The sequence below is a fragment of the Pipistrellus kuhlii genome, unplaced genomic scaffold (genome assembly GCF_014108245.1).
Source record: "Pipistrellus kuhlii isolate mPipKuh1 unplaced genomic scaffold, mPipKuh1.p scaffold_m20_p_2, whole genome shotgun sequence".
NCBI lineage: Eukaryota > Metazoa > Chordata > Mammalia > Chiroptera > Vespertilionidae > Pipistrellus > Pipistrellus kuhlii.
This window is the reverse complement of record NW_023425515.1, coordinates 174,103,570-174,118,162: the sequence shown is the minus strand read 5'-3', so window position 1 is coordinate 174,118,162 and position 14,593 is coordinate 174,103,570. Positions and strand designations below refer to the sequence as shown.

Below are 14,593 nucleotides of genomic sequence, written 5' to 3'. Positions count from 1 at the left end.
AACAAAACAAAACAAAACAAATTCAAGTCTAATTATGGTCTTAACAACAGATCTTTAAATGGTACTATTTGGAAGGGTAGAAAAAACCATAAAAATTATCCAATCAAATTATTTCTTTCTCCCAAGGTGCCCATTAGTTTGCAGGAGAGCTAGTGCTAATCTCCTGGAACAAGGCTCTTTCAATGATACCACTAGTTTTTAACCTTTGATGGGAAGGGATAGTGAAGCCACTTTTTCAAATAATATCATGAATAGAATCTCAAAACATAAAATAGATACAAGTAGAGCTGATATATATGAAGCAGAACTACCGTATTTTTCGGACCATAAGACGCACTTTTTTCCCCCCAGAAGTGGGGGGAAAAAGTCCCTGCGTCTTATGGTCCAAATATAGCCTACACATACACTTTTAAAAAAAAAAGTTTTTTTACTTGCCCGGCTCTGTGTGGTCTCTGTGTGCTTGCCCGGCTCTAAAATGGTTCTAAATGCTGCTGTTTACTTTACAGGGTTGATTACATGTGTTTATGACTGTGATGTTGGGTTTTAATGCACATAAAATATTTTAGGACATTATTTGTTTCAGAATCTTTTTTTCTTCATTTCCCTTCTCTAAAAACTGGTGCGTCTTATGGTCCAGAGCGTCTTATGGTCCGAAAAATATGGTAAGTTTTGCCACACTGGCCTTCCTTGGTGATATTCCTGAGGCTGCTTCATTGAATCAAATTTGAAAACCACTATATGAGGCTGGGTATGTTTTTCCAACTTATCATTTACAAGTATAGACCTATAAAAAGACAAATCACTAAAGGCCCACCAAGCACTTGAGAAAAAGTGCTATGAAAATTCTTTGGACAGTGAGTAACAGTGGGAAAATCCTGAAGAATACACACAATGGAGGCCAGCATTCTGCTCTAAGCCAGCAATATTTAACTGGTGTGCCCCAAGAGCCACGCTGAGTGCTGAAAGAAGTTGTACAACATGCACTAACTAACTATTTAGTCAGAGACACAGACCTCTTTTCCCTTAGATTGTCAAATTAAAGAATGACAACAGTCAACACAACAATAACCATTCAGTGGAAAAGAATCAAAAGTGTATCTATTTTTTGTCAGATCAACAAAAAATATATTTTTTGGTGTGCCACAGAATTTCAGAAATTAGTTTATGTGTGCCATGAGATGAAAAAGGTTGAAAATCGCTGCTCAAAGCCTTGCCACAAACATGTCATTCCTCAAGGATATTAGATTTCACTGGTTCATATATCAGTCTCCACATATGTAAAATAGAGATCTTGGTAGATAATAACAGAAAATTTTAAGGCATTAAGATGGGCTATACCAAATATGCCACGTAATTCATTTCAAGCAACAAATGTCTCCATTGCTTATCACTCTCCCTTTTAGAGCCAAATAATCCAATCATAAGGAAAATTTAAACAAGCCTCGTGTCAACTATCCCTAAAAGTCGTCATAAATTTCTCAAAATAATCCTGTTAAAAACCCAAACAGTAGTTCTTAAATGATGGAGTCACTTATGAAATATCTACTATTTTTTCCAAAGAGATATCATTCACTCATTCCAAATATATTTTATTAAACCAATGGTTAATTCTCAGTTCTCCTAATTTGCCACATATGATCACCCCTTCCTTCTTAACAGATAAAAAAAAGTGAAACTCAGCAAACATAATTATTCAAAATCATACAAATAGTACGAATCAGAGAAGAGACTGGAATCTGGCATATTTGCCTTTAAAAATCCATGCTCAAAAAAGCCTCATAAATATTCAAAATTGGGGAGTCAAACCCATAGCAAAGCCTAATTAGCGCTTTTCTTGCTCTTTAGGGTTTAACCAGAAGCAGACCAACTTAAATGTACACATGCATTTAAATAAAGACTAAACTGAAGATTCTTGATATTTCCCTGAATCTGTCTTTTTTCGTGCTGATCTAAGATCTGTAATTCTATCATGAAGTTACACCCATTCATTAAAAACACATTGATAAAATTCCCTTCTAGTGTATAAATGCGTAATAACACTTTCAGTGGTATATGGAAATGTAATTGGATGACATTTATTTACCAAATTTATTAAATACCTACAATGGGCACATATCTATACCTTATCTATATAATCCATATGGAGAGCTTGGCATTTTAATAGAACTGAATGTTTTATGTTTTCCCAAATGCACAAACATGAGTTCAATAACTAATATAGAAGAGAGTATAAAAGAGTATGGTATTTGAAGTTAGAATCCTACATCTCAGCCTTTTGTGCCTTTGATATACCTGGATAAATAAGAGAAATATTTAACCTCTCTACTAACCAGCCTTAATATTCTTGTAAGTAAAATGAGAATAATACTCATTTTATGGTGTCATAATAAGCATTACGTAAGATCACAAATATAACTATTTAGAATAGCATTGTCCAAGAGAATGATGATAAAAATGCTCTCTATCTTCAATGTCTAATATGGTAGCCATTAGCCACATATGTTTATTGCGTACTTGAAAAGTGGCTAATGTAACTGAGGAACAAATAGTTTTTTATAGAAACAAAAGTTTACCTCTCACTCAAAATTCAGGAGACCTTCACTTAGGAAGTGAATTTTAAATATTATTTAACTTTAATTATTTTAAGTATAAATAACCACATATGACTATTTCTTACCAAACTGGACTGAGTAGATCTAAAACAAAGCCTAGCACATAATAGATTATCAATGTTTGTTTATTTCTATTTTCTCTATCAATCAGTAATTCTTTTAAAAATATATTTTTATTGATTTCAGAGAGGGAGGGAGAGATGGAAACATCGATGATGAGAATCATTGATCGGCTTCCTCCTACAGGCCCCCCACTGGGGACTGAGCCTGCAACCTGGGCATATGCCCTTAACTGGAATCAAACCCTGGACCCTCCCTCCAAAGGCTGACACTCTATCCACAGAGCCAAACTGGCCAGGGCATCAATTATTTTTTTTTATAGCCTTCTCTTTACTAGCAGATCAGTTCAACTAAAATAGCACAACAAAGAACCTCCCATAGGAGACTAAGTTATAGCTATTAAATTGCTTCTTCAGCCAAACAACAGCAGCAGCATAAAAGCAAGTGATTTATTAATTAGATATTATACACTATGCTAACAGCTTTGCATGATTATCCCACTTGGTATTTATAATAATTCTATGAAGTAGTACTATTATTTTTTAAGTAGGAAAATTAAGCTTAGCACCAGTCCAACGACACACAGTCAGCAAGTCAGTGAGCAAAGATTTAAACTCAGGCAGTCTAATTCCAGAGACTATACTTAATTACCATGCTAACCTGCTTTCCTCTTAAAAAAAACAGTTTACATAAGATTATGTACTCTGTAATAAATAAATGTCCTCCCAACCAAATAACACCACCAAACACACACATGAGTAACTGGAAATCTAACAATTTCAGTTACAGAGACAAAGTTATGCATGATAAAATAAATCTCATGTCCTAAATGGTGTGACTCTGTAAATGTACCAAATCTAATGACTTTGCACTTATCAGGAAGACTGAAAAACTATCATCGTCTTTCTCCTCAGAACAAAATTACTAAACCATGAATTCATATTTTAGAACAAATAACCTATTTTGATAAGTGTGAGGAGCAGGATTGGACCTAGAAACACAAGGCAAAGATAGTCAATATTTACTAGAGCCCTATGTCACTGTCCATACAAAATATTTATTAAGACATCAAACATTTCTGCTAGGAGATTAACTGGATTCACTCCATTTGCATGAAGCACATTGCCGCTCTTATCTTAATTCTAAAAGAAGCTTAATTCACTTAATGTGCAGCATTTATGAAAAAATGTTTATTGTGCCCAAAGCTGGAATTCTTATTCCAGTTCTGCCTGACAGGTCAGAGGAATATTTTACACAGAAAGCCACAGCATACCCTATTGGATTTTATAGGAACTTCTGGGTAGCAAAAAAAAGTCCTATCTGACCCATTTTCCTTTCTCATGAAGGAGTGACTAAAAAAAGGCCACTGACTTTTCATCCAGATAAAACAAAGTATATAAAATTATCTCCGCCTCCCAACCCATCATGTCTCTGGCTTCTCTTTAAACTTTATGATCCTTTGAATCAAAGCTAGCATTGAGCCGAGACCGGTTTGGCTCAATGGATAGAGCATCGACTTGGGGACTGAAGGGTCAGTCCCGGGTTCGATTCCGGTCAAGGGCATGTACCTTGGTTGCGGGCATATCCCCGGGAGGGGGTGTGCAAGAGGCAGCTGATCGATGACTCTCTCTCATCGATGTTTCTAGCTCTCTATCTCTCTCCCTTCCTCTCTGTACAAAATCAATAAAATATTAAAAAAAAAAAAGAGGCAAATATTAAAAAAAAAAAAAAAAGCTAGCATTGAAAAAAAGTTCTATTATTGAGAAGTTCTCAATCCAGTATTATTAGGCACTAGAAAACAAACTGCTTTACAGATATGTAATAAGTTAACTTAAAAAAAAAATAACGTGTACTTGTTTAGATTTGTCATAACTCAGCTTAAGCAAGTGCAGATAAAGCTAAAATTGTTAATAAAAAATATGAACAGTACCAATTTTTTAGAAACACTACTGAAAAACTAAGGAGCTGATTAAGGCAGAACAGTCAAGTAATTATGGCACCATTAGCATAGCTTTGTCAGCACTGTGTGACCTGGAGTTAGTCCCTTTGCTACTTTGTACCTTTCATTTCATAACAGTGATAAAGAATTAGCCACTATATATCTCAATGGGATATTGAACAGATAAATTATTAAGCAAAAATGCTTTGGGCAAAAGTCATATGAATGTAAATATTAAGACACAAGCATTCATTTTCCTAGCACTCCTGTAGGGTTAGGAAGTTATCTCGATTTCATAGCTGAGTAAATAGGCACAGGGGGTAAGGTCACATGGTAAGGCTCCATTCACTTAGTCCCTGTGGGAAGGAAATAATGCACACCTTTAGCAATCATATGAACTTTCCTAGCACATCCTGCACAAACTTTAATACATTCAATCCCTAACTTAATGTTGCATCTTTTAACATGCTAATGATGGAACAAAGATAACTATGAGAGAGCAACAAGGCAAGAATAAGCAAGGAGGAACAATTCTGTGTGCTTTGACCAGAATAGTCATAGAAAGACAGACAACCTCAAGATAAAATTTCCATTATTATTTTTAAGATTTCATTTCTACTAACATGTGGGGATCTTCAACTATAGGAATTAAGCAACATGGTTTGCTATAAAAAACACTTTGAAAATTTTAAGCCTGGCCCATTTGGCTCAGTGGATTGGATATTATCCCATACACTAAGAAGTTGCTGGTTTGATTCCTGGTTAGAGCACAAGCCCAGGTTGTGACTGGGTTTTGGGCTGGATCCCCAGTAGGAGGCATGTAGGAGGCAGCCAAATGATGTTTCTCTCTCTCTCTCTAAAATCAATAAAACCATATTTTAAAAAAAGAAAAAAATTTTAAAAAGCTATCACAGGACTTCATGTTGGTCGGTGTGCACTATCCAAATTCTCTGGACTATATTTGCATTCTAGGCTTAAATTAGCAACCACATAGAAAGAGAAAAGAAATCCAAAAAGACTAAATAATGAATGAGTAACAATGGGAAGGGCTCAGGAAAGCCAAAAAATGGCAAAAGTACTACTCATATATAATGAAATATAAAAGAAGCACAGAAGGTTTTTCTGCTCTTATCCAGGCTGCCTGCTATATTGCTTACCCGACTCCGAAGACAGTCAGCCAGGTTTCGGCGTGTGAAATTAGCTGCTGCTGTGGGAGACAATTCATAACCTGGTACAAGAGATAAATAGTCATACTTAAAGGAAAGCAGAAGGAATAACAGTACCCCAAATCATTCCACTACTCCTACTCTTACAGTCTGCCACCCTTTGTACACTCAAGAATATATAAAGTACACAGAATAAGGAGTACAATCTTACTCTTGTCCCTTTCTCCGTCTAACAGTTGTGAAATAGCTGATTCATAATTCTTGGATACAAAACAGAACCAAGGTGACATTTAACTATTCTAGCTTGCTTAAGCTATTTATTTATCAACAGACTGTGGTTTCTTCTGTAGAAGGAAAAAAAAAAAAGTACAAATTTATAGGTGTTAAAAAAACACAAGAAAGAGGTCTTGAGATGCCAAATTTTTTGTTGTTGTTAAAAAATATCCTCACTGGATATTTTTAGAGTAGAAGGGAGAGAGACACATCAATTGGTTGTCTCCCACATGCTCTCTAACCAGGGCAGGGGATTGAACCTGCAACTGAAGTATGTGCCCTTGACTAGAATCAAACCCAGGACCCTTCAGTCTGGGGATCAATGCTCTACTCATGAGCCAAACCAGCTAGGCAGCTCAGTGGAGAGTATCTATCCTCGGACTAAAGGGTCCTGGGTTCGATTCCAGCATGTGATTAAATTCCCCACAACATTTTAAACAACCGTATCATATCAGGAAGATTTAGATTAAAATTCTAACAAATATTTACTGAACGGTTATGTTTCAGGGTCTATGCTAGGAGCTTTCACATATATTAATAAATTTCATCCTTACAAATCTATTAGTTCATACTAAATCATAATGGAAGCAACTCTAAACAAGCAGGAATACTTTTCAATTCTCCACCTAATCCCCTAAACACAATTAAGGATTTGACAGTTACCTTAAAGGCCGAAAAGTCTGATATTTGACCACAGCATAACCCTAACCCTAACCCTAATCCTTATTTTAGCTCAGGTCTTAAACTTTAATATTCCTAAGAATTACTACCCTGTTTCCCCAAAAATAAGACAGTGTCTTATATTAATTTTTTCTCCCAAAGTTGCGCTAGATCTTATTTTCAGGGGATGTCTTATTTTCGGGGAAACACGGTATGTAAGGTGGCATATACAAAACTACACTTAACGGATAATTTAAATTCTTGTCTAAAGAATTTAAATTGTAACCACAGGTGATTTTTGTATTACTCAGACTTCATATTCTAAAACCTATGTAACAAACTCTCTCAATTCTTGTTTACTGTTCTTCCCTCTCCCAGGATAGGTAGTTAGTACTACTGTTGTAACTACTATAGTTCAAAAACATTATTGGCATCCTTCACCTGCCATGTACGCATAAAATAGAACCACTAAAAAATAATTCTTACAAGATTCTACTTGCTTAAACCTAAGTACATATGCTTTAGGTTCCTGACTGGTGGGGACTGAGCCTTATTCATCTTTGAACTCTCTGTGGTACTAGGCAGAATGTTTAACAGAGATGAGGCCCTCAAAAATATTTATGAACTGAATACATGATGTTAAATTTACTGCCTAAAAGACTACATGAATGGATATCTAATCATACAATTATATTGAAATTAAGTTCCTTCACAGCTTCACATTATACCAGTGCTGTGTACAAAGTGTTATTGAACTGTGAAGTAACTGAAAGTAAAATTCTTTCTGCTAAAGTGTCACTATAAGTGTTCCTGAATCAAAGGATTAGTGGCTCATACTATTTGATAGGGGGCTTTCCTAGTGGATAAAAGTTCATTAGCCCCTGAGAGAACTCACAAAACATCTCACAAGAAATGTAATTATCTTCCTAGACAAAAACATGCTGAAGTGGCAAGGCAGGACTCTTTTATGACATAGTAAAACTCCTAAAATTACATAGAGCTTTAAGTTTCCAAAGCATTTGCATACATACTATTCATTAATATTACAATTCCATTTTAGAGATAAGGAAAGTAATTAAAATGGTTCCTTTTTCTGAATTTTTATAGAAAATCTTTACAATCTCAAGAAGAGTCTAAAAGTAAGGTTTCATTTTTTTTGGTTTAATATATTTTATTGATTTTCTTACAGAGAGGAAGAGAGAGAGAGAGAGAGAGCTAGAAACATCGATGAGAAACATCGACCAGCTGCCTCTTGCGCACCCCCTACTGGGGATGTGCCCACAACCAAGGTACATGCCCTTGACTGGAATCGAACCTGGGACCTTTTAGTCTTCAGACTGACGCTCTACCGCCGAGCCAAAAAGTAAGGTTTCAAAAATAGGAAGACTCAAATAAACCTATGACCACATTGGTCTGCTCATGTGTAGAACTGCCAGTAGAGAATATTCAGTTCAAAACAAATCAACCAAAGCTACTTTCTAAGTGTTACCCACCATTTCGCATCTTATAAAGTTGCACATTTTTCTGAATGTATTCTGCAAACTGTACAGTGTCTCCAGCCTCTCCAACACATAGGAGTAAGATTTTTTCACTCATCTTAAACATCTTGTCATGGTCTGCTCAAAGAGAAACACAGTATTAGAAATTATCTTATCAAAAATTTACTATTATAGAGCTATAAACAAACATTTATCAATTACTACATTGATAATTTGACTAATTACTGGTTTTAGAAGACTTTCATGGGCAACCATATTAATCACTTTCCCTCTCCATGTTACAATCACTAGTATATTTTATTAATTTTCAATTTCAGGTGGTGACTATATATGAAAGCTGACAATTAAAAATATAGTTAAAAACATTTAAAGGCATTTAAAATGCAAAGAACAGAATCAATCAAAGAAACTGAAGAACTCACAAGCCACGGGCCACTATTTTTAGGCTCATGATTACAAAGCTTTAAAATATCTCTATAAATACAAATGTTAGTTATTGTATTTACACACATACAAAAGCATATATGAAAAGAACTGGCACTACAATTAAAATTAAGGAGCCACCTCAAGAAAAAAAATAAATCACCTTAAAAAGTAAATCACCTCGTTTTCCAAAGCAAAAAGAAAATTAAAATGATTGCAAAAGCAAAAATTCTAACAAATATTACAACACTAAGTTATTTTAAAATACCTCAAAAATCCCAATACTCCAATCTTATCTAGGTGAACCAGACTCATTCAGATTAGATAAATATTCAGATAACAAATAGTGCCTAAGGAAGAAAACTCCATATTCAGTCAAAGCTTCAGAAAGCTTAAATCTCCCTATCTTAACTCTCACTTTCACTTTCCATTTTTCAAATAGTGCTGAATAATCTTCCCTGGGAGACATGTTTCCTGTTTGAAAGCTTCTAAAATGTCAGAATCCCTTAATAGGATTTAAAGAACAAAATGCTACAAATACAGTACTTTTCTGCAAGTGTCTGAGTTGTAGATACCAGTAATATGGCTTAAACCTTGCAAACACACACACACACACACACACACACACACACACACACTCTCATACCCAGTGCTTTTAGACAATATCAAATTGCTTTGAAACTCCTAAACAAACCCATTTTTCTTTTGTTATAGACTACAGATTTAAAGACTGTTAATTTGCAAACTTTTTAAAAAGAATTTTTTTTTTATTTTTTTTTTTTTATTTATTTTTTTTTACCTATAGCTGTATTATCTATGCAAAGAAAAAAGACCAGAAAAGTATTAGATGCCACTGGCATCTAAGTTCTTGCTAATAGCAAAAGTACGGTCAATTTTTATTTCCTTATCAGTATTTCCTAAACTGTCTATATTTAATATGTATCATTTTTGTAAGAAAATATCTATAATAATAAAAGCATAATATGCAAATTGACCGAACAACCAAACAGGAGGACGACTGTCCTGACAATCTTTCAGACGACCACGCTATGACACGCCATGGCACCAGGCCAGCCAAGGTAGGTGTGATGCAATTGGTTGGGGGCCCCCCGCCATCGACCTGCAGAGGGAGGTGCAGGCCACCCTCTGTGGGGCAATTGATGGGGGGTAAGGGGGGCCTCCGTGATTGATCACTCCAAAGAGGGAAGCCCAGGCCACTGGCCAGTGATACTCTGGCAGGTGTGCAGGGCCAGCCAGCAATTGCCCTGCAGAGGGAAGCCCAGGCCAGCCAAGCAATTGCACCCCATGCCTGTTGCCTGTAGAGATGGCAAGCAGTGGCAATGGCAGGAATAGGGCCAGCTGCTGGCACCTGGGGGAAGGAAAGTCCTGATAGGCCCTGATTGCAGGCCAGGCCTAGGGACCCTACCCGAGGGCATAGGCTGAGCTGAGGGACATACTCCCCATGCACAAACTTTGTGCACCTGGCCTCTAGTTATTAAGTTTGTACTATTTTCATAGTGAGAATAAAAGCCGTTCTTATTTTTTTTTTTTTGGGGGGGGGGGGGGAAACTTGTTTATAAAGCATTTATGAAGAAACTAGAGGCCCGATGAATGAAATTTGTGCAAGGGACTCAGCCCTCACAGCCCCAGCTTTGTCCCAAATGTCATTTGCTGTCTGACCTAATTAGCATATTATGCTTTTATTATGATAGACTAGAGGCCTGGTACACGAAATTCATGCACTGGGGGTGGGGGTGGGTGTCCCTCAGCCCAGCCTGTACCCTCTCCAATCTGGGACCCCTCAGAGGGTTGTCTGACTCACAATCGGGACTGCTGGCTCTTAACTGCTCACCTGCCTGCCTTCCTGATTGCCTCTAATCGTTTTTTGCCTGCCAACCTGATCAGCCCCTAACCGCTCCCCTGTAGGCCTGATTGATGCCTAACTGCTCCCCTGCCAGCCCGATCACCCCCAAATGCCCTCCCCTGCTGGCCTGGTCACCCCAGTGGAGGCAGCACGGAACTGTGGCTGCAGGCACACAGAGCAGCCAGCCCTACCCCGCTGTGCACACCACTAACTTGTGACGCCATTATGGTGTGAGGGTTAATTTGCATATTACCTCTTTATTATATAGGATGCTAAAATTCTAGGCTAAAATGCTAAAGCTGTTCAATTCTAAAATGAACTTAATACAAGGCCAAAAATGTTTTTAAGCACCTATTGCCTGCCCAGTGAGTAGTGAAGGGAGATATTAGGCCATATTAATAAGCAAGTACTCTCTGGGAAAACTGGAAGTATCATTCTCATTTTATACTTAGTAGAAAAAGAATTCCAAAATATTATTCATTTGCAGCATTCTTGCCTACCCTACACAAATTACTTCATGAGCCCTGGCTGGTTTGCTCAGTGGTTAGAGTGTATTAGCCCAAGGACCGAAGGGTCTCGGTTTCAATTCCCAGTCAAGAGCCTGTACCTTGGTTGCAGATTCCCTGGCCCCAGCAGGGATACATGCAGGAGGCAACCAATCAATGTGAGACACATCGATGTTTCTCTCTCCCCTTCTCCCCCTCCCCCTGCCACCCTATCCCCAGGTGAGGATTAAAAAGGAAAGAATTACTTCATGAAATAAAAACAGGAAAATGTCCACAAAAACATTGTCCACAAAAAGTCCCCTCAAAACATTGATTTTAGCCGAGATCGGTGTGGCTCAGTGGATAGAGCGTCGGCTTGGGGACTGAAAGGTCCCGGGTTCGATTCCGGTCAAGGGCATGTACCTTGGTTGCGAGCACATCCCCAGTAAGGAGTGTGCAAGAGGCAGCTGATCGATGACTCTCTCTCATCAATGTTTCTAACTATCTCTCTCCCTTCCAATCTGTACAAAATCAATAAAATATATTTAAAAAAAAAACACACATTGATTTTAGAGGGGAAAGGGAGAAAGAGAGAGAGAATTATCAATGTGAGAGAAACATCGATCAGATGGAACCTATAGCCCGGCTATGTCCCCAGACAATGAGATCCTTTTATGTATGGGACAATGCTCCAACCAACTGAGCCACAATGGCCAGGGCTATCACACACACACACACACACACACACACACACAAATTATCAGATAAGACCATATGGAAAATAAGACAGTGAGTTTGACTGCAATTACTTCTAAATATTTTTAAAGAATTAACTCAAATTCACTTTTCTTCCACACTACAGTGATCTTTTCTTTGAATACCTATAGAACTTATTCGCAAAATCATCAATTTAAAAACTAACCTAATGGGTGGTGGGCATACAGATCTTGTAACATAGAAACCCACACCTAAAACCTATATGTTCATGTTGACAAATGTTATACCAATAAATTTAATAAATAAAATTTTAAAAGGAAAAAAAAAACAACCTAACCTAATACTTACTAGTGATATCTTTTATCATACAAAATCATCTTGTATTTATTTCCTTGTTTTCTTTTTTTTTAATATGTTTTCATCGATTTTAGCGAGAGAGAGAGAGAGAGAGAGAGAGAGAGAGAGAGAGAGGAAGAGAGAGAGAGAGAGAGAGAGAGGGAGAGAAGGGGCCGGGGAAAGAGAGAGAGAGAGAGAGAGAAATACCATTGATGAGAATCATTGATTGGCTGCCTCCTGAACATCCCCGACTAGGGGATCAAGCCTACAATCTAGGCATGGGCCCAGACTGGGGACAAACAGAACCCGGGGACCTCTGGGTGCATGAGACAATGCAGACTTCCTCTCAAAACAAATATACTCCCTTGGGGAGGATGGTTTACAAATAGAACTTCTATAAACTAGTTATACAATTTTATGTAGTAATTTGACTTGAGGAACAATCCATAAAATAGATGTTTTACAAACCACTTTCAGATCTCTCTTCTTCAGAAAGACCAAAAATCAAGCAGAGTTCCTCATGGTTCTTTCCATCACCCCAAGTGATGACCACCTGCCAATCAAATGCCTGTCACTTACAAAAGCAGTGATGGACACTTTTTATCCTTTGTTCACATACATACTTCAGGAAACCACAGATTTAGTAATTTTTCATTCTTTATACCCAAGATGAACTATTATCTGCCCTCAAAGCTTTCCCTAATCTCTAGAAACAGAAAGATCTCTTCTTACTCTGGATTGCCTAAAAACAATCTCTTCTATCTCTGCTCTACCTCAGAAGTTTGATTGCACTTTTCTTATGCAGCATACAGTTCTAGCTTGTGCTTTATTTAAACACATATCTGAGTCCCTTGTTAGACTGTAATATAAGTGTTTATCTTAAAAGGTTACATGAAATTAATGGAAATCACTTAAAACAGCACCTGATACATAAGTGCTTAGTGTTATTACTACCGAGTATTTGTTATTGTGCTGAGCATTTGCACAAAACTTTTTCACGCAAACCCCCCCACTCCCCCCAGCAAGCTTGTGATTTAACAGATTTTTATGAGTTTGTTTCTGCCAAACTGACCACAATTGCCAGGAAGCAAGACCTCAAATACTCCCTGATTTAACAGGTGAGGAAATCGGGGCACTGCGAAATAACTTATGCAGTCATAAAGTAAATAGGTGACAGGGCTCTAGTCTCCGAACTCCACTACTTCAATATAAGAAAAACGCGACAGCTAGTGTCCTAGAAAACTGGAAAAGGAGGATCTGAGCTGAGACACGAGGAGGATACAGGCAGCAGAAGAGAAATGCCAAGTTTCCAGTCCCACAGTCTCACGCTGCCCATGATCCCACCCAATGCTGCCAGCAAACTAACTAAGCTCATTAGCAACGACATGAGTAATTTCTGGATCTAGGGAGCCTGGTACTCGGCAGGTGCTAAAAACTTAAAAACGGAATTCCCTTAGGCAACACTCGCCTGGAGTGCTTTCAGCGAAGGCCAGAGCAGAGCACTGACCAAGGAGGCCTGAGAGGAGCGAACGTTACGGTCCTACGCCTGTCTGCTAGCCTCCTAATTCTAACAAGTAAGCAAGGGGTGATCCAGGCAGGGTTCCGGCTCCCGGACCTCCCTTGTATTCACTCAACACCCCGCGAACTTCCTCCCGGATGCCCCTGCACCCAGGCCCGGCCGGGCCTCCCCTGCCTCCGCTCACCGTCCTTCATCTGGACAATATTGCTAGCGGCCACCCGGTCGGAGGCGACGAGGACGTAGTCGGGGCCCTGGATGCCGATGAGGTACTCCATGCTGGCGGGAGGCCGGGGGCTGGAGGCGGAGGCTCCACAGGGCGCGGGACTCGCCGGCTTCTCGGCCTCACCGGTGAGACAGCACGGCGGACCGCAGTTTCACTTTACGCAGGCCGCGCGACGGCCCCGGCTACCGGCGCTCGCGGATGACGTAACACTATCGCGAGCGTTGGGAAGTGGGCGTGGCGTCAGGCTAGTCAAGCCCGTGCTGGGTGCTCGGTCCCGACCTTTGGCTGGGAGGGCTTTGCGGTGGCTGCTGTACCGGCGTTGGCGTTATGTACGGCCAGTTCCTTTAGTGATAAATTGAGTTTAACATTCGCGTGGAGCTTAAGTCACACACTAGATGTAAAGTGCCGAGCACATGTGGACGCCAAAAAGGCGTGTGTTCCTAGATGACGGTGGCTTGGTAAAATACCTCCCCAAGTCGCTTCCCTACTAATGAGATTGGAGAAAAATAAACTTGACCAGTCGCCCTATTTACGACTTTCACAGAAGTAAAATATGGTCGAGTTAAATATATAAGAATAAAGACTAAAGTCATAAAAGCAATGGAGGAAGAAAGAATAATTTGATAATCTTTGGAAGTGACATGTGTTTATAAGCATGACAGGGGACCCAGAAACAGGAAAAGGTTGGCAATATGGCTGAAAAGATCTACAACCTCATTGGTAATTAGTAACATGAGACATAAAAAAAAACACTGAAAAATTGTACATTGATTGTAAGAAAATAAGTCGTCATGACCTTAAAAAAAAAAACACAAAA

At 38.6% G+C, this 14,593-nt stretch overlaps 1 protein-coding gene across 2 annotated transcripts in view; it reads right to left on the bottom strand.

Moving 5' to 3' along the window:
• PSMB2 (proteasome 20S subunit beta 2) overlaps positions 1–13,958 on the bottom strand; it is a 34,932-nt gene extending 20,974 nt beyond the window's left edge. The window contains exons 1-3 of one of the 2 annotated variants that reach the window (XM_036446982.2): positions 13,738–13,958; positions 8,204–8,326; positions 5,769–5,839 (exon numbers count right to left, since the gene is read on the bottom strand). In XM_036446982.2, the coding sequence (XP_036302875.1) occupies positions 5,769–5,839; positions 8,204–8,326; positions 13,738–13,828 (285 nt within the window). In that variant the 5' untranslated portion in view covers positions 13,829–13,958. The remainder of the gene's footprint in view (positions 1–5,768; positions 5,840–8,203; positions 8,327–13,737) is intronic. The other variant, XM_036446984.2, reaches the window with a different exon arrangement.
• Positions 13,959–14,593: the final 635 nt, after the last annotated feature.